General features: G+C 35.8%; 2 protein-coding genes across 3 annotated transcripts; one reads left to right on the plus strand and one right to left on the minus strand.

Annotated features, from left to right (window-relative positions):
- The first annotated feature begins 13,333 nt into the window (after positions 1-13,333).
- LOC120074732 lies at positions 13,334-16,525 on the plus strand. 2 transcript variants are annotated; one of them, XM_039027954.1, is made up of 7 exons: positions 13,334-13,413; positions 13,508-13,618; positions 14,135-14,277; positions 14,388-14,438; positions 14,949-15,170; positions 15,319-15,421; positions 15,672-16,525. In XM_039027954.1, the coding sequence occupies exons 2-7, from the start codon at positions 13,533-13,535 to the stop codon at positions 16,264-16,266; spliced, it is 1,200 nt and encodes a 399-aa protein (XP_038883882.1). In that variant the 5' UTR covers positions 13,334-13,413; positions 13,508-13,532; the 3' UTR covers positions 16,267-16,525. The 2 variants fall into 2 exon arrangements, with proteins under 2 accessions (XP_038883882.1, XP_038883880.1); XM_039027952.1 differs by lacking the exon at positions 13,334-13,413 and having other exon boundaries at positions 13,422-13,618.
- A 436-nt stretch (positions 16,526-16,961) lies between these two features.
- On the minus strand, positions 16,962-18,070 carry LOC120074260 (thaumatin-like protein). The gene is made up of 2 exons (XM_039027329.1): positions 17,914-18,070; positions 16,962-17,817 (listed from the first exon to the last, which is right to left on the minus strand). Exons 1-2 carry the CDS (start codon positions 17,978-17,980, stop codon positions 17,138-17,140), a joined length of 747 nt encoding a protein of 248 aa, XP_038883257.1. The 5' UTR covers positions 17,981-18,070; the 3' UTR covers positions 16,962-17,137.
- Between the last annotated feature and the right edge of the window lie 2,616 nt (positions 18,071-20,686).

Here is a 20,686-nt window from a genome sequence, read left to right on the forward strand (position 1 = left end):
GCATCAACACACCCTTCCAACGCATCCCACACAAAATTCTATACTTAGCCAAATTTCCAAATTTTCCCCCAAAAGTCAACCTTCCAATTTTCCTCTTTTCTTCTAATCTCCACTCTTTTCTCTACCATTACACACTAGTTTCCACATCAACCTACTCACCACACTAGTCTTAGTAGGGAATGTACTCAAGTAGAGAAATTAGGATTCGGGGTTCACATTTACCTCCCCCTTATGAAAATTTTGTCCTCGAAATTTCGCTACAAGTCCGTCAATTAAACAACTGCAGATACTTGTTTCTGATTCGCTCTTCGGCTTCCCACGTTGCTTCTTCTGTGCTATAGTTTCGCCATAGTACCTTTACCAATGGGATTGTCTTATTCCTTAAGACCCGTTCCTTTCTGTCAAGAATCTCCACTGGTTTCTTTTCATAAGACAAATTTTCTCTCAACTGTACTGGTTGCTCCGGCAACACATGGATAGGATCTGGCACATACTTTCTAAGCATTGCCACATGAAAAACATCATGAATACGAGATAACTCTGGAGGTAAATCCAATCGATTTGTCATCGAGCCAACTCTTTTTATTATCTCGTAGGGTCCAATATATCTCGGGCTTAATTTCCCTTTCCTACCAAACCTGAGTATTCCTTTCCATGGAGAAAACTTAAGAAATACTTTATCACCAACTTCGAACTTCAATTCTCTTCTCCGCTTATCGGCATAACTCTTCTGTCTATCTCGAGCCGTCTTAAGATTATCTCTTATAATCTTAACATTATCTGATGTTTGTTGCACAAGTTCTAGACCTAGTAATTTCTTTTCACCAACTTCATTCCAGCATATCGGAGTCCTACATGGTCTTCCGTATAGTGCCTCATACGGTGCCATCCCGATACTCGAATGGTAACTGTTATTATACGTAAATTCGATTAATGACAGATGCGTATCCCAACTGCCCTTAAATTGTAATATACATGCTCTCAGCATGTCTTCTAATGTCTAGATTGTCCGCTCAGACTGACCATCTGTCTGTGGATGAAAAGCAGTACTGAAATATAATTTGGTTCCTATAGCTTTCTACAAACTAGGCCAAAACTTCGATGTAAATCTGGAGTCTCGATCTGATACAATTGAAACTGGAGCTCCAAACTGACTCACAACTCGATCAACATACAACTTAGTTAATTGGTCTAGGGTATAAATAACTTTAAAAGGTAAAAACTTAGCTGTTTTTGTCAATCTATCCACAATTACCCATATACCATCATAGCTCGTTGGTGTCTTAAGTAATCCAAATAGGAAATCCATTGTAATATGCTCCCACTTCCACTCTGGTACTGGGAGTGGATTAAGTAATCTTGTTGGGCTCTGTCTTTCCGGTTTAACTTGTTGACATATTAGACACCTGTCAACATACTCCGCTATTTCTCATTTCATAACAGGCCACCAATACGATCTCTTTAATGTTCTGTACATCTTCGTACTACCTGTATGCATAGCATAGGCTGAACTATGTGCCTATTCTAGAATAGCTTGTTTAAGTGCTAAGTCCTTAGGTACGCATACCTTTCCTTCTTTTAGTAGCACTTTGTCGGCTCTTAATTGATAGTCCGTCCTCAATCCTTTACTTACTTCTTCAGCTAACTTCTAAAGATCAGAATCCTTTAATTGCTCACGTAGAATATCTTCTATGAGAGTAGGACGTACTTCAAATGAAGCTAGTAATCCTCTTATTTGACTGATTGATAATGCTACCTTAGCATTATACAACTCATGAATAAGTGTACCCTTCACTGAATTGATACTAGCTCTAGCTGATCTGGTCTTTCGACTTAAAGCATCAGCTACCACATTTGCTTTACCTGGGTGATAGTCATGGAATTCATATCTTCTTCGTCTGGTCGAGAAGGGACTGTGACTATTTTATTACATTACGGAGAAGTCCATTTTCGTCATGATCGATCCACGTCCTATGCCAGCTTCTTGTAGACTGAACTCTCTTCTCTTTAGTTTCAATGGTATAGTCATAATCTTTTATCAACTCGATCCATCTTCTCTACCTCAAGTTCAGCTTCTTCTGATCAAAGATATACTTCAGACTCTTATGATCCGTAAATATGTGACAATGCTCACCAAATAGGTAATGTCTCCACAACATTAGAACTAACACAACTGATGCAAACTCCAAATCGTGCGTAGGGTAGTTAAATTTATGCTTCTTTAACTGTCAAGAAGCATAAGCTACTACCTTTCCCTCCTGCATCAGCACACATCCTAACCCTTGTCGGGATGCATCACAATAGACTTCAAACTCCTTACCTGGTGTAGGTAGAGTTAATACTGGTGCTGACACTAACCTCTGTTTCAATACCTGAAAACTGTGCTCGCATTCTAGTGACCACTCAAACTTCACATCTTTTCTGGTCAATTTTGTCAACGGCAGAGCGATCTTAGAAAAGCCCTTCACGAATCTCCTATAATAACCTGCTAAACCCAGAAAACTGCGTACTTCGGTTACATTCAGGGGTCGTTCCCAATTGATTATTGCTTCTATTTTTTGGAAATCTACGCTAACTCCGTCAGTTGAAACTATATGCCCAAGGAATACGACTTGATTTAACCAAAAATCACACTTACTAAATTTGGCATATAACTTCTTTTCCCTTAGCATCTGCAACACCATCCTCAGATGTTCTTTGTGCTTCTTTGCACTACTAGAATACACTAGTATATCGTCTATGAAGACTATCACAAACTGATCCAGATAATGATGAAATATCCTATTTATTAAGTCCATAAATACCGCAGGAGCATTTGTCAATCCAAACGGCATTACTAGGAACTCATAATGTCCATATCTAGTTCTGAATGTAATCTTTGGAATATCTATGTCTTTCACCTTCAACTGGTGATAACCTGATCTCAAATCTATCTTAGAGAACATTGTGGCTCCCTTTAACTGATCGAAGAGATCATCTATACGAGTTTCTTATCCTGTGAAACTGCTACATAGGCTAAATAGGCTTCACATCCCTTACTCAACAGTTTCCTAGCCTTCATTGCTGATATTAAACTTCCTGGAAGTATTCTTTTACTTCTTACCAAGGTTATTTCTTTCTCACCCAGTTTTCTAAATACTATTTCTCTTCTAAAACAATCCATAATGGCATAGTGTTTACTTAGGAAGTCCATACCTAAGATAACATTAAACTCCATTAATTCTAATGAAATCAAGTCAACCCATAAATTCTGATTTCCAAGAATTACTTCTCAATTCCTATAATACTCACATACCACTAGAGTATCTCCTACAGGCGTAGAGATAAACAAATCCTCATTCATACGCTCAGGCACTCTATCTATATGTAATGCACATATGCTAGATATGAATGAATGCGTAGCACTAGGATCAAATAATGCATAAGCGGATTGATTACATAAAGTTATCGTACCATTTACGACATTTAGAGCTTCTTCCACTTTCTGGTGTGTCATAGCATATACTCTACCTTCCTGCTGCTGCTGTTGCTATTGTTGTTGGGGTCGTCCAGCTACTCCTTTCTGCTTAGCTGCACCGGATCCCTCACCTCTAGTTCCAGTCGCTCTTGGTTGGTCTACAACCTGGGTAACCCTTCTTTGTTCACTCTGTGCTCCATGACCTAGCTGAGGACAATCTCTTTTGAAATGCCCCGTTTGTCCGCACTGGAAGCACACATTTCTATTGCCATAACATACTCCTGTATGGGGCCTACCACAGTTTACACAAAGTGGTTTTCTCCCTGTACTAGCTACTGACTCGCTAGCACGACCTGATACCGATCTACCACTCGGTCCAGCTGTAGGTCTTGACCTCTTTGGACCTGAACTTTGTTGGCCCGTGCCTCCAAAACTTCTCATACCTGACTGTCCAGAGAACGGGGGTCTAAATTTTTTACTCCTCATTTCTCCAAGAGTCCTAAACTATCCTTCACCTGGCTGGAGTATATCTTCCCTCGCTACACTCTGCTATACTTGGATAGCAGTCTCAACTAACTGAGTGAAATTCACCCAATTGGATGTAGAGGTAACGGGTGTACGTATCTTTCTTCTCAGGCCATTCTCAAATCTCCTACACCTCTCATTCTCTTCCGTGATGATTGGAAGGGCATACTGAGATAACTCAATAAATCTTTGCTCATACTCAGCAACCGTCATTACTCCCTGAGTTAGCCTAAGAAACTCCTCATTCTTTTCTTATCCTCAAATACTTACCTAAACTCATACCAAGTCATAGTTTCCGAACTATTCCTTCTGGCCTCTATCACTTTCCACCACTTCTCAACCCCTTTCTGTAGCAAGAATGCCGCTAATTCGACCTTACGGTCCTCAGGGCACCTCATAACCTTAAAACATTTCTTAGTCAAGTCCAACCAGACCTCAACATCTACTAAATTTGTGGCTCCATCAAACGTCGTGGCTTCTAAAGATTTCAGCCTCTCAACGTTGAATTGCTTTTCTGGATTGGTCTGAATCGATCCTACACTCGTCGCCAATCTCTGAGTGATTCTATCAAACACTCGATCCTCACATCTGGGAATCTACATCTACCCGTGGTGTACTCGACTCGTTGCAGAAGTCGCTTCCTGTTCTACTGAGTCTCTAACTCTTTTCCCCTATGGATCTGGGTCCCGTCTAGCTTCAGGACCTCCGCTGGTAGGGTTAACATTCCTTTCCTCAGTCTGCTTGCTCCGCCTGTGACTTCTCCTCAGCATCTTTGCCTAATTATTAAGTACATATATTAAGGACTTATTTATGGGACTTAATCTAATGCATGAACTCTCTCTTTCACCCAAAACCTTATGCTTTAATACTAAGCTAGTATAAACTAATTCCTTAACCTTCCCAGAAACTTATGCTCTGATATCAAGTTGTCACACCTCGCCCCAGAATACCCTCCGAGCATGAGGAAGGGCGTGACTGCAGCAGTATCAACCCTTTTGTTGATACTTACTGCTTAATAACTCTTGCGGAAATAACTCTGATACCAATGAACAAAATTCAACTTATAACTCATTAAGTAGGCCCATTTTATTACAACAACGTAACATTTATACAACTCCAAAACTTAATAACGAAGTTTACAAGAACAACTGTAAAACCGTCTGGAAGTGTAACTATGGTTTGTGGAAGACCTTGACCTCAGCAGCACCCTGGAACTCCTCACCTTTCTGCTACCTGGGAAGAAAAAGAAAAATATTTGGAAAGCATGAGCTATAAAGCCCAGTGAGTGACCAGAAAACTGATTTTTATCAAAAGAACTACCTCACACTTGGGTACTTTTGCTTAGATACCTTCTCAACTGTGTCCTTTAGTATCGAGCTACTCAGATACCTTCTCAAATGTTCTTCGTTATCGAGTTTCAAATAAAACTAGTCATACAATGACTTTCTTCAATAAAACTTAGAAAACATGTCTTTATCTGAAAGATCTTTCTTTAACATATGGTTTCTTAAAACATTTTAATATTTTAGTCACTTACCTTGATCGTTTAGGAACCTTTCTCTCTAGAAGTTCCTTTGTCACCTCGGGCTCCCTTTTGAACCCTAAAATTCAGATTTAGTTTAAAGCTTAGTTACTCATAGTTATAGGCTTTATCTAGAGATACTTCCTTCTACAAATATGCTCTAAAATGTCTCAGAAATCTTACCCTAAAATCTAAACTCATAACTCCTTGTGGTTTAGCCAGAATTTTCAAAACATCAATACTGGCCCAGCTTATCCAACATACTAACCCTTATGTCTTTTTCTCAGCTTCCATCCCGATTCCTTGGAGCTTCTTCTCCGGAAGCCCCACCATGAAAACTAGACTCTTTTATCTTTCAGATGGATTTGAAATCACTCCAAACGCACGAGTAAATTGGGAGAACTTCTCGTCCCAAATTGATGCTGCTTTCCAGGCTTCACTTTCCAATGCGTCCTCTTTGAAATTCTATGATCAACGAATGGAATTTGGCCTCAACGCAAGATTTGCTCAACTCTCCCACTCTTTTTACTGTATTTTGAATTGTGATCTAAAAATAAAGTCTTCTGGCCCTATTTATAGGCGTCCAAACCTTCTCCAAAGTCGACACCACCTACTTGGCTGCATGTCCAAGTGTTTCCTCCTCACACCAACAACACAATTCTTTGATCAACATAATTTAAGTGTCCTTCTCCTATGTAGCCAAAGCATGAGCTTCCAATCTGATGCAACTATCTCAAATTCTTAAGGCTTAAGGATACCTCCCAAGAAGACACATGGTTTGATGACGTTTTTTAGATGATCTCATCTTTTATATGCGTCCAACTCTTAGATGTTCAACGCATAGTCCATACTCAATGCATAGCCTTTAATGAACGCATAGCTAGCCAATTCACTACCATCGTAATCTAACTTAGCCATCACAATCCAACTTAACCATCGCAAGAGCTAGCCATCACCAACGCATAGGGTGACCACCTATCCTCGACATGTGGCTCACTAGGTAGCATCACACGGCTTGCTTGGCATGGGTGCATGGTGTTGGCCACCAACGCATAGGCGTGCTGCATAGGCTGGCCGCTTGATGCATGGATGTGGGGCATAGGCTGGCCATCGCTCGCTTGCTCGGCTGCATGGACGTGCTTGGCCGCATGGCAGGGGTGTTCGATGCACGACCATTCAGTAGGGCTCTTCGATGCTTAGACATGGCCGCTCGGTCAGGACGCTCACTGCACAGGCATGGCCGCTCGACGCATGGCAGGAGCGCTTGGCTGGGCATTTGGCAGCGCTTGGCTTGTTCGACGCATGAGCTGCCTTCCAACGCATCACCTCCATCTTTCTTCCTCCACCCGTATGCCATCACCAACAACCCTTCCAACGCATCCCACACAAAATTCTATATTTAGCCAAATTTCCAAATTTTTCCCTAAAAGTCAACCTTCCAATTTCCCTATTTTCTTCTAATCTCCACTCTTTTCTCTACCATTACACACTAGTTTCCACATCAACCTACTCACCACACTAGTCTTAGTAGGGAATGTACTCAAGTAGAGAAATTAGAATTCAGGGTTCACATCGCTACTCAACCTATAACAGTTTTCTTTTTTGCATGTTAATTTTCGACGTTTGACACCGTTTGATCGCAATTATCTTCTATCCACCGAAGGTAGCCGTTCCAACATGTATAAAACTAGATACAATTTAGGCAACATCTAATCATTGCTCTTATAAATGGTGTTGAATCATTCTCAAAATAAATTTATTGAGAGAGTGCACGATACAATGACCAAAAGGTGGCTAAAAATGGAATGTGCATAAGCTTAATCCACAATCCATATCGACGTCCATGCAAATATTCACCTCGACCGTGATGCTAGGTTAGGCACAATAGTGCCCATTGGCTAGAAATTCACAATATATATTTTAAAGTTAAACTAAATTTGTAATTAATTAATTAATTACAAAATTAATTCAACTTTAATAAAAATCTTCTAAAATTAACTTATTAGTTATCTATAAATTTAAATTTGATATATAAAGGAGATACAAGTTTTCAATCTTATGTATAGTAGATTTATAAAATTTAAAAAATTCAAAAACTCAAAAATTAAATTTCTAATTTTGAAAGTTTATGAACTAAATAGATACATGATACTAAATTTTCATCAGCATATCAACATATCGATATGTCCATCAATATTTATACATATCCATAGATTCAACACTGACACAAGGATGAATCAACATTTCCATTATGTCGTTAAAAAATCATAAAATGTATGAAATTAACAACATAATAATATAATGTGAATATGATATAAATAATAAATATTTAAATTTTTTCACCGCGTAAAATGTTTATTTATTAATTTAAATATATAATTTTATTTATTATTATTTTTAATAATGTTTCATTGACATCGACAATTTTTGTTTACATTTTTGTAAAACCGAGACCCAAACATTTTTATCAATATCAACATTCTAAACAAACGTTGCCTCCTCAAAGTTTCATGAATAAATTTGTAATTTAGCATTATGTTTTTCACGGACTCATTATATAGATAAGATATGGTAAATCCATAAATTAAACTTCCTATATTATCAAAATGGAAAAAGAGAAAGAAAAAGAAAAAAAAAAGAAAAGAAAAAGAAGGAAAATGGAAAAAATAGTATGTTTACGTTTTTACCTTACAAAATTATTTTTTTTAAAACTCGTAAAAATGGTTTTTCTCGATCCATCTAGGACGACATTGGCCACCGGATTTTAGTTAAAAAATCAATATTTTTCAACTTATCGATTGTTTGGGCTTTCTCGGTACATACCAGATTATACACTGATATTATGTGCATCTCGATGTTAATCTTGAGCAAAATAGCACCAAGATTCTATATATTTGAGCTTTCTTGGTGAAATCCCAAGCATAATTAACACCAAAATTCATATATTTGAGCTTTATTGGTGGAATCTCGGGTATTAACATTGAGATTCTATATATATCCCAAATCTTACCCAATTTTTCGAAAATTTGATCTTTCTCAAAATTTGAAAATGTTGAATCAATTTAGAAAATCTATTTTGATAATTGAAAAATCCATTGAGAATTTTGGAAATTCATATAATTGTGAAAACATAAATTATGCTAAAGATTTGAAAATATAATATTTAGTAAACATAAACGAATTTGGAGACAATTTAAAAATAATATAAGATTTAGTATAAGATTTGGGAATATTACATACAAACATGAGAAAATTTTGGTGTGTAATGAAACTCAGAAAAAGTTGATGTTTTAACTAATTTTTAGTGGTCGATCTCCGAGAGAATCAAGAAAAACTATTTTTTTGAATTTTCAAAAAGCATGTTAATTTTATAAGGTAAAAATCTAAACCTTTTTCCAATTGGGAAAGTTTTACAAAATGACCCCAAACCCAAAAAATTTTCTACCAATAACCCATTCCTAAAAATTTTTCTACCACTGACCTTTTGTCCAAGCGAAATTTCAAAATTACCCCCAATTTTTAAAAAGCCTTCAGACCGCACCATATTTCTTCTTCCTTCAACGATTTCTTCAGCCCTTCATTCATTGTGCATTCAATACACCACCAACATTCCTCCAAAACATTATTCCTAATCATATTCTTCCAATAGCATTGAAGAGAATGGAACGTCACTCTCAGTATTCACTTTTTGTTGTTGAACTCCCCACGAAATTCTCTCATTGTTCTCTTGTAGCTTTCTCTCAGAGTTTCAACCCAACATGTTTGTTGATCGCTTTCATCGTCAGATTCAGTCCATATTTCTTCTTTCTTCAACGATTTTTTCAGTCCTTCATTCAATGTATGATTTCTTGTCCTATATCGCTTTCATAATAAGTGTCATTTAGCATTAAATTACAATATGATCGTTTATACATTACTATGCGATCGTTTATATATTACTATGCAATCATTTACTATGTAATCGTGTATAAAGTACTATATGATCGTTCATAAATTACAATACGATCGTATAGTAAATTATAAACGATCGAGTAGTAATTTATACACGATCGTTTAGTAAATTATAAACAATCATGTAGCAATATATATACAATCATTCATTACAATATAAGTGCCGTTTAGCATTAAATTACAATACGATCGTTTATACATTACTATGTGATCATTTATACATTACTATGTGATCGTTTATACATTACTATGCAATCGTTTACTATATGATTGTATAGTAAATTATAAACGATCATGTAGTAATTTATACACAATCATATAGTAATGTATAAACGATCACATAGTAGTTTATACACGATTGCATAGTAATGTATAAACGATCNATAGTAATGTATAAACGATCACATAGTAGTTTATACACGATTGCATAGTAATGTATAAACGATCGCATAGTAATTTATACACGGTCGCATAATAATGCATAAACGATCGTTCACTTATCAATGATTTATTTATCTCAATGTAGATCAATGACGCTACTTCACATCTTTGTACGATTTGGTGGGGATTGAGATGAGTTCGGAAGAAATTATATTGGTGGTCATATGAAAGGTCTGAAAGTCAGAAATGATATAACAGTCAGTGAATTAGTGAGCATGATGCAACAACGACTGAATATCGATCTAGATATGTTTGATATACACATCAAATGTTGCTACAATCTATTGGTCCTGACTCCCCCAATTGACATAGTCGACGATGAAGATCTTAGCTTCTTTTTAGAAGGCAATGATGCATCCTAGATGCCGTTATTTGTATCAGTTACACCTTGCGAAAGTCATGGAGTACACAGGGATGATACGTACCAGCATTGCAATCCAACCGATCAACCCAATCCAATTCATACCATGTCTTTACTTGATGATCATATTGAGCCATGTAACTTGGGGGGATGACCGAAGTGAAGCTTGGTTTAGTCAGAACAGTGAATCCAGATGTACTTCACAATTTGATATGGACAATATTTAGGATCCACCAGTTGTGATGCCTTCGGTTCTCATGCATTCCACCGTTCCAACCAAATCATTTGTTGATATACCTAGACCATCAGAGGGCTCATTGTATGATGACCTCATCACAATACCTCATGACTGTCTGAATGACGAGGATATAAAGGCCGGTCAAATTTTCTTTTCGAAATATGATTTTTCAGTTAAATTATCGATGCTTACAATAAGAAAGAACTTTGACTACCGTGTAAAAAAGTCAACAAAGAGCTTACTAACTATCTGGTATTCGGTAGAGGAATACAAATGGAGGGTTCGTGCAAAAAAAAAAAAAAAAAAAAAAAAAAAAAAGAAAGAAAGAAAGTGATTCCTTCAAAGTGACGAAATATCCCAGCGAACATACATGTTCTCTTGAAATGAGAATTGGTAATCATCGACAAGCAAAAAGTTGGGTTATTGGACATTTAATCAAGTCCAAATACGAATAAGTTGGTCGAACCTACTGCCCAAGGGATATAATTAAGGACGTTCGGCGAGATTATAGAGTGAACATAAGTTACGGGCGGGCTTTCACGCTAGAGAGTACGAATTGGTGTATGCATGAGGGTCGCCAGAAGGATCATATGCTATTGTTAGGGCATATGGCGAGGCACTTAAGCTTGCAAATCCAGGTACAATATTTGAGGTTGAAGTAGAGGACAGATAATACTTTAAGTACGTCTTCATGGCATTTGGTCCGTGTATCAGGGGTTTTCTAAACTACATCCACCCAGTAATCGTTGTTGATGGGACCCATTTGCATGAGAAATATAAAGGTATGTTGTTAATAGTAACGTGTATCGATGACAATAATAACATATATCCTATTGCCTTCAGTATTGTAGATGGTGAGAACAATGCATCATGGACTTGGTTCATGACTCATTTGAAGGCTTTGATAGGAGACGTTCCTAATTTAGTGATTATATCAGATCATCACATCTCAATTGTAAAGGATGTTGCAAGTATATTCCCTGATGCATTTCATGCCCAATGTATATACCATATTCGGAACAATTTGGTTGACAAATTCAAGAATAAGGACATAATCTCATACTTTTACCTAGCGGCGAAAACTTATAGAATGTCTGACTTTTAGATGTATTGGGCTAAGCTCCATCAATATCTTGGTGTGACGGCCTATTTTGAGGAGGTTGGATTACAACGGTGTGCAAGTGTTTATCTAGTTCATTGTAGGTATGACAAGATGACGACAAATATAGTAGAGTACCTCAATGGAGTGTTGAAAGATGCATGAGAACTACCAATCACAAAGCTATTAGAGTATATCTGCGAATGGCTACAAGGTTGGTTCTATATCTGACGTACACATGCAATGGAATGCACAAACATTGTAACTGATTATGCAATGAGTATTCTTAAGGAATCAGAATTGATGTCTAGAACATATTGTGTTTCCCTGGTGGATATGCATATAATTAATGTGAACGATGGATATTTGGGGGGGTTGGTTGATCTTCGTTCATGGACATGTACGTGTATGAAGTTTAATTGCCTTGAGATCCTGTGCTCCCATTCAATATCTGCAGTGACCTTGAGAAACATTAATGTTCAAACATTATGTGCAAAATGGTTCACAGTTGAGTGTGTGCTTGCTGCTTACGCCGAATCAATCTTCCCAGTCGGACACAGACAAGAATGAGTTCGAAGACCATATGTTGGAGATTTTGAACCAATTTTACCACTGCAAAAAGTAGGAAGTGTAGGTCGATGTCAAACCGTCAGGATACCTTCAATTGGAGAGAAGCCACGACAAATACATAGGTGTACACGATGTGGTCAGAGAGGACATAACAAGAAAACGTGCAGAAAAACATTTATAACACCTGGCGTTGACCCATCTAAACTAAATAATATGTAATTTTTGTTTCGTTTTTTCTGTACAACACCAATTATACTATACAAATTTATATTGTACAATATGTAATTTTAGCACCAATTATACTATACAACATGTAACTTTAGCAAAATTTATCTAAACGATCACTTAGTTATTTATTTGCTTAGTTAAATGTACGACACCAATTATATTCTACAAATCTAATACGAATTTATCTAAATGATCACATAACAAAAACTAAACGATCGCATAACAAAATTTAAATGATTGCATAACAAAAGTTAAACGATCATATAACAAAAACTAAACGATTGCATAACAGATATCTAAACGATTGTATAACAGACATCTAAATGATCATGTGACAAAAACTAAACGATCGCATAAACATATATTTAAACAATCGCATAATAGTTAGCCAAACGATCGGATAACAAAACTTAAACGATCACATAACAAAAACTAAACGACCGCATAATAGATATCTAAATGATCGCATAATAGATATCTAAACGACCCTATAAAAAAAACTAAATGATCGTTTCGATCGTATAATGAATATCTAAACAATCGCATAACAGTTAGCTAAACGATCGCATAACAGATGTCTGCATAACAGTTAGCTAAACGATCGCTTAGTAGTCTCTATCTGATCGCTTAGTAATATCTAAACGCTCGCTTAATATTCTCTAAATGCTCGCTTAGTATTCTCTATCCAATCAGTTAGTATTCTCTCTACGAATACTTGACAACTTATAAGGTCTCCCTCAATTTCATTCATTTCTTGATAGTTGAGAGACGTGCGTTCACCAAACGGTCTGAAGACTTTTTAAAAATTAAGGGTAATTTTGGAATTTCACATGGACACAAGGTTAGTGATACAAAAGTTTTTAGAAAAAGGTTATTGGTAGAAAAGTTTTTGAGTTTCGGGTTATTTTGTGAAATTTTCCTATTTTTTTTAGCATTTTCCGAAGAAAAGTCATTGAAGGTATAATTCTAGAACCGAAGAATCAAGAGGGTTCACGAATCGTCTACTTGCCGCGTTTCTTTTGTATAAATCGACCTTCCCGTTTCCATGTTTTGATTCTTACAATTCCTAATTGTCGTACTTCACTGCACATTAATCTATCGTCTTCGTTACTTAGGGCTTCCTTCAATTACTGAACGGCTATGGCGAAAGACGGTCCCAACTGGGATGGGTTGCTCAAATGGAGTCTTGCTCACTCCGACGGAACTCGCCCTAATCGTAATTTGAGGTCCTCTCTCTCTCTCTCTCTCTGTCTGCTTGAATTGTCGATTAATCAAGTACTAAGATCTGTTTCTCGTCTTTGATATCTCATGTATTTGTTAATAGCTTTATTGGGTTATTGCTGTTGAAGCTATTGTGGTGCTTTTGCATTCTCTAACTGTTGTAGATGTTATTTTAGAAGATTGTTTTAGTTGCGAAGAACAATAAGAATTATTAATCTGTAAGGAGACGTTATTTGCTTAATACCCATTTCAGTAATGGAATCAATTTACTAGGTTAACTGACTATGCATCTCTTTAACACATATCTGCAATGATTTTTAAGTCGTCTTCCAGCATTAATTGTGTTAGTATGTGGGTGTATACCATAGTTGTTGCTATTGTTGCTGATTTTGAAGATGTGAACCTTGGTTTCAAATTATGTTGTGTGGCCGTGGTTAGATTTATCTGTTTTGCACGATGTGTTTCCTGGATGATTTATTAAAAGGTGGTGTTGAATTACGTCTTTTTTATTTTTTTCCCAGTGAGGAGGATAGGAGATGGTTTATGGAAGCAATGCAAGCTCAGAGTGTTGATGTTGTCCAGCGCATGAAGGAGATAACTCAAGTGATGCAGACTCCTGAGCAAGTCTTGGAAGCTCAAGGTGTTAATTCAGAGGATATTGAAGGTACTTTCATTTTCAGAACTATCCTTTTCCCTAGTCTCTCCGGGCAGGGGTTCTATTTCCTCTTAAGGACATTTTCTAAATTGTTGTGGTACATTTTCTGATCCTTGTAGATATGCTTGATGAGCTACAAGAGCATGTCGAGTCGATTGACATGGCCAATGGTAAAGTACTCTCTTTATTGCATTATATAAATTAATTGTTGGGTGGATGTGGATTGTTTCTATGATACCTTACGGGGAAGCATGACATGCTTTCATTTCTTTAAGAGAAAAACAGTTGGTAGAATCTACGAATTGCACTCAATTGACCGTGGTCTTTGTAGTTTCTATATGCTTTTGAGACAGAGGGCTTTTCATTGCTCTAGGTTGGTTGCTGTTAGGTTAGGCACCTAGTTTGATATATATCATGGAATAAGGGAGAAGCTGCTGCAGTTTCTGGCGTACTGTCACCACAATAACTAATGTAGAATTTTTTGGGGTGCTTTTACGTAGAAAGATTAGAAATTACCTGCAAATGGGTTTTGAACTGTTACATTCTGAGCAATGTTTCCAAGTTGTGGAATTATTGTTGAACTTTTTTCCAAGAATAAAATGTCACCGTTGAGTTTATGGTATCACTTCTTTGAGTGAAATTGTTTCTCATCCTCTTCACACTAATCATATTGCTGACAGACCTTCACTCTATTGGTGGGCTGCATCCTCTTCTTGGATATCTTAAGAATCCCCATGCAAATATTCGAGCCAAAGCTGCAGAAGTTGTGACCACTATCGTTCAGAATAACCCACGAAGTCAACAACTGGTGATGGAATTGAATGGTTTAGAGTCGCTTCTCATGAACTTTACTTCAGACCCTGATGTCACTGCTCGGACCAAAGCTCTTGGTGCTATATCCTGTCAGTATACAGATTCCTTTTTTTTCCTCTTTTTTTTGGTGAATAAGTGTTCAATTTGTTTCTGTATAGGCTTTAGGGGCTTTTGTGTATGTTGCTGACTTTGTTTTCGGTTTTGTTTTTGTTTTCCCTTTGGCTGCTTTCTCTGCAGCTTTAATCCGATACAACAAACCTGGTATTGCTGCATTCCGACTTGCAAATGGTTATGCAGGCTTGAGAGATGCTCTTGGCTCCGAGAGTGTAAGATTTCAAAGGTAATTATGATTGAATCATAATCCATCACCTCCAACCACCTTGCCTTCACGACCTTAGGAAAATCCCATTTCCTCTTGGGAGTTTTAGGAGCTATAGGAATGAATATAATAATGTTCATTACTTCGATGCAATAAGTTCTTAGGTTTGAATGACAAATAGTGTAAATCCCTCTGTTTGGGGATAGCTGTTGTAATTGATCGAGTCTGTTTCTTTGTTATACAACTACTCATTGAGGGAACCATTGTGCAGGAAAGCCCTTAACTTAGTCCATTACCTGCTGCATGAAAATACTTCAGATTGCCACATAGTGAATGAACTCGGATTTCCTCGTATTATGCTACACCTGGCATCCAGTGATGATGCTGAGGTACGGGAAGCTGCTCTTCGTGGCCTCCTCGAACTTGCCAAGGACAAGACAGGTGAGAATGGTGGAGGGTTAGGTGAAGATGATGACAAGTTAAAGCAGGTTCTGGAGGAACGGATAAAGGGAATCAGTTTACTGTCACCTGAAGATCTTGGGGCAGCTAGGGAAGAAAGGCAGCTTGTCGATTCACTCTGGAACACCTGCTACAAAGAACCATCATCTCTCCGTGAAAAGGGTCTTCTTGTTCTTCCTGGAGAGGATGCACCACCTCCTGATGTTGCTAGTAAGCATTTTGAACCTCCTCTGAGAGCTTGGTCGGGAAGGCCTCCGGCTGATACAAGTCCTAAAACCGAAAAGAAAGAAACTCCTTTATTGCTGGGCTTAGGTTCTGCACCTGCACCTGCACCTGCACCTGAAGCTAGAGATGTTACTTCCAGTTCCACATCGAATACGAAAGAAGAAGTGGATTCGACTTCATAACTTAGGCTGTATATTTACTAGTTTTAACACCTGTTCAATGATCCTACTTTTTCCTTCCTCTGTGCCATGGTTGAACTTGCACCACCAAGGCACATCAAATAGGTAGTGGCCTCACCACTTCCTCTGTTATAGTCAAGGGTGATGTAGTTTTATGCCATCTTTGAGATATTTATTACCAAACTTCATTTCGATAGAATTCTATTTTTTGTGATTAGTTGGATTAAGAATGAAAAATCAATTATTGTTGAACTTGAAAAAAGAGTCCATTTTAGTTGCTAGATATTGCTTTGCAAGACTTCACTTGGAATGATTTGTGCGTTATTTACGAATTTATATAGAAGTAATTATGCAATCTTTATTTTTGATATATTCTTTTTACAATAATAAATTAATCTCTCACTTTTCGTGAGTGTAGCTAATATATTGTAATGAAGTTTAAATATACTGTAAGGAGGAGGAGATTATATAAATCTCAATGTTTCGTGTAGCTAATATGATTCCTTTTACTGTTTACAATTTTTTTCTCGCTTTCATTCATTATCGATTTTTAATGACATTTTCCCCATATTCTCTAAGTTATAAATGCTTGCATCATCTAGAAAAACAACAAAAGGTAGAACATATTATATTATCGTCATTAATGTTTTTGAGGTTGAATAAAAAATGCTTGGAGTTTGACAGTATTCAATGAGAATCCTCCAAAATCAACTTCATTTAGAATTAGATGTAACTTTACAGTTTGTAAAACAAACGAAAATTCTCTCTTCCATTGATAGAAGGATCTTCCCATTACAGTTACATAAGCTAGGAAAACAAAACCTTAGCAATGAAGAACTAATAAAACCAAAAGACATCGAAGCCTAACAGCCATCTACAACAACTGAGGAGGGCAAAAAGTAATGACATAACGAGAAGCCCTACATCTGTTAAGACTGGAGGAATCATCATAAGCATAGCTATAAGCCTTGGGACATATGGCTTTAAACAAGTGAGCAAACAGAGTAGGCTTGCAAGTATTTGGATTTGCATATTGTCCTGTGCAACAATACTTAGCCGATTGCATAGCCAAACAAGCACTCTTGCAGCCCACAACCTTGCTGCCCCTTCTCACCTCTAGCGTCGACGGGCAACAAACGTTCACATCGACCTCGCAAGACGCCACCCCACAGCCAACCCCTCCTCCGACCGGCTTCATTGACACAGGCAAGTTAAACCCATCCACCAGACTCACATCGTAGAAATGTAGGGGTGATGTCGACGACCCTAGCGTCATTTCCACCAATGTGGCTGGTGGTTCACCCCCAGATCCTCCACAATGTAGTTGGCCGCCGCAGTCGCCCGTGTCGCACGAGCCTTTACCGTTGGAGTCAAAGTTGCAGCCTTGCCTACCCCATATTCTCCCCGACCATTTGTCGGGTACGTCGATGACTACTTCCTGGCCACTTCCGAGTAAGAAACCCCCATCTTTCGGCGTGTTCTGCCCTGCACCGCCAAGAATTCCCGGCCATATGCTTTCGTTACAGTTGTTGACTATGATGATTTGTTCCCCATCTGCACAAAAACAACACAAATCAGTACATTTGTAAAGCTCTGTTCTCTAGAAAAAGAACACAACGGATTCAAGATGAGACCAGGAGAGAGTAGTACTTGTGATTAAGAAAGGCATTGATGAACAGAGAAGAATGTAGATGATGAGAAGTGAAACAGCTGCCATAGCTTCAGAAGATCTTGAGAATGTAAACAAAAAAAAGAGAGTTTTGGGGAAGAAGTGAAATTGAAAATGGGCATCAATGAAGAACTATATATTTGAGTTTACGATTGCTTTATCTCAATTTCCTTTTGGTGTATCACTTTCACTTTCAAATAAAGGGCAATATTCATTTCTTCTTAATGGGGCTTTCTTTTATTTCTATTTTTTCCCCTCTCATTGTGATATAATATGTTGGTTAGTTGTACGTGGTTAACCCACTGAAGTAGTTGGATTTGTGTCTAAAGACACGACCATTTGGAATCCTAAAACATGGCTATAATTTTCTTTTGTTGTAATTTATTGTATATTCTTCTTAGGTTGTCGTTCAAAGGTGTAGTCTTTTGCCCTTTTCTTTTTGTGAAGACAATTGGGATGGGTTGATTTAAATTCAAGATGAAATTGATTATATCTTTCTTTATAAATAGTAATTTCATTTAATTGATTTGCAAAGTAGTTCAAGATAGAAAATGGAAAAAAGAGGAGAAAGGTATTATAATTCTTATGAAAATTGATTTTTTTTATTTAAATTTTATAATTACATCATCATCTTTCTTTCTTAAGCAAATATTTGATTTCTTCTATTAATTAAAATACAAGTTGTTAAAATATATATTTTATAAAGTTTTCAAAATTTGAATTTGATTTTGAAAACAAAAGTAGATAAGAAAAAATCATTAGGTAGATGTAGGTCTTTGAGCTTAATTTTTAAAAAGTATATTATTTTGTATTTTCTGTTAATAAGACTAAGTATATATAGACACTACTTTCATTCATGATTTTCTTGCTTTATTACTTACTTTTTAAGAAGCATAGACAGATTTTAGAAACGAAAAAAAGTAGTTTTTGAAAACTTGATTATATATATATTTTATGTGGTTTAGAATTCAATTGTATGGTCTTAAAGAATGTGAGAAACCTAACAAAAAATTTGTAAAAAAATAGTATAATTTTCAAAATAAGAAAACCAAAAAGAAGATGGTTAACGACAAAGCTTAATTTAATTTTTAAGTGAATTATATTTTTGATTCCTTAGATTTGTGATTTGTGTCAAATTAGTTTTTATGTACAATAAAGTTGAACAATAAGTCTCCAAACATCCATAAATCGAAAGTTGATGTGACAACTTTTATAACAAAAACCCTTTTCTCACTCGTTTCTCCTATTTCTTCTTCAACTCTCTTTTGATGAACCGGTTGCTTTCAAGATTAAAAATATAATTTACCTAGAATATGTTTGAGAGTGATATTAAAAGGGTTAAAATTTCCTTTATTATTTTCAAAATTACTTATAAATTTTTAGTCCTTCGGAAATAATTTTGATGATATGAATATTGCCTTTAAAATGTAAAATTACATATTTATAAATTAGTTTTAAGTGATTATATGTGTGTTTCATAATGTTTTTCAACACAACCAAAGTGATTTAAACATTTTTTTAAAGATAGATTTTAACAAATTCAATATCATACCAAACATGTAGACGTACATAATCTTTTAAAAATTCTCATTTATAAGGTTCAAGCCACCAAGTACTCAAATATTTTTGTGAAATTAAAAATGAAAGAGTAGCCTTATAAATTATATGGCATCAATTCTAAAAACCTTTTATTTCCATCCTATACACAATTTTGTCTACATAAAAGAACAAAATTAAAGTAATTAAATGGTAAGCTTTAGATACAAATTGGAATAATTAACATTTTACTTTATGGGATTATTTATGTTTAAATTCTGCAGGGAGAATATAATGATTTTATCTTTTTGATTCTTCTCCAATAAGATTGCATTTAAAAGTTACAAATAACCAAATAAAAAAGGAAACAGAAAGAATGGAAGTTGGAGAATGATTTGCCATTTGAGAATCTCATACCAACTTAACATTTTCTTTAATTAAAAAATTATAAATAAAATAGTAAATGAATATCTTAGAACTCTATCTACCTCCATTACAAAATTACTGGATAACAACTTAATTAAATAACAAATAATAAACTAAAAAAAAAAGGTAACTTTTGTTTATCATCCTCCTTTTTATGATATTAGAGACCATCTAAACATAGCTCAGAAAATAAATTAATTATAATCACCATCTTCAAGGTCAATAGTTCGATCTTCATCTTATAATAATAAAACTTGACGAGAGAAAAAAAGAAAGAAAGTTGAAAGTATAATATTTTGACCTCCCTCTCTTTTTGAATTGAAACAATTCAACCATCTTCATATTGTCTTATACTAAATATTATTATTATTACTATCATTATCACATATATTTTTAAATGAAAAGAGAAGTTGTAACAATACATACTTTTGTTACTTTTTGTTATTATTATATTTTGTCAAATATTATTAATATTTTAGATATAAGATGTAAGATTTGGAATAAGCATATTCTAAAGAGGAGTTGGAAAGATTATGGCAAATGGCTCTTCAAAAGTTAAGATTTGGGCTCTTTTAAAATCTTTTGAATAAGAAATAGGTTTAAACTTTAAAGGGATTAAGTTGGAATATTTGTTGTTCAAGCATACTACTTCTAAAGCTCCATTTCATAGGCCATCTCCCCAAAATTATATATATATATATATATAATATATTATATATATATATATATATTTTGTATAAATTATTATGTTTGTGTGTATAATAATATTGATCTTTTTAATATGTAAATCAT

This window comes from Benincasa hispida, chromosome 3 (genome assembly GCF_009727055.1).
Source record: "Benincasa hispida cultivar B227 chromosome 3, ASM972705v1, whole genome shotgun sequence".
NCBI classification, from domain to species: Eukaryota; Viridiplantae; Streptophyta; class Magnoliopsida; order Cucurbitales; family Cucurbitaceae; genus Benincasa; species Benincasa hispida.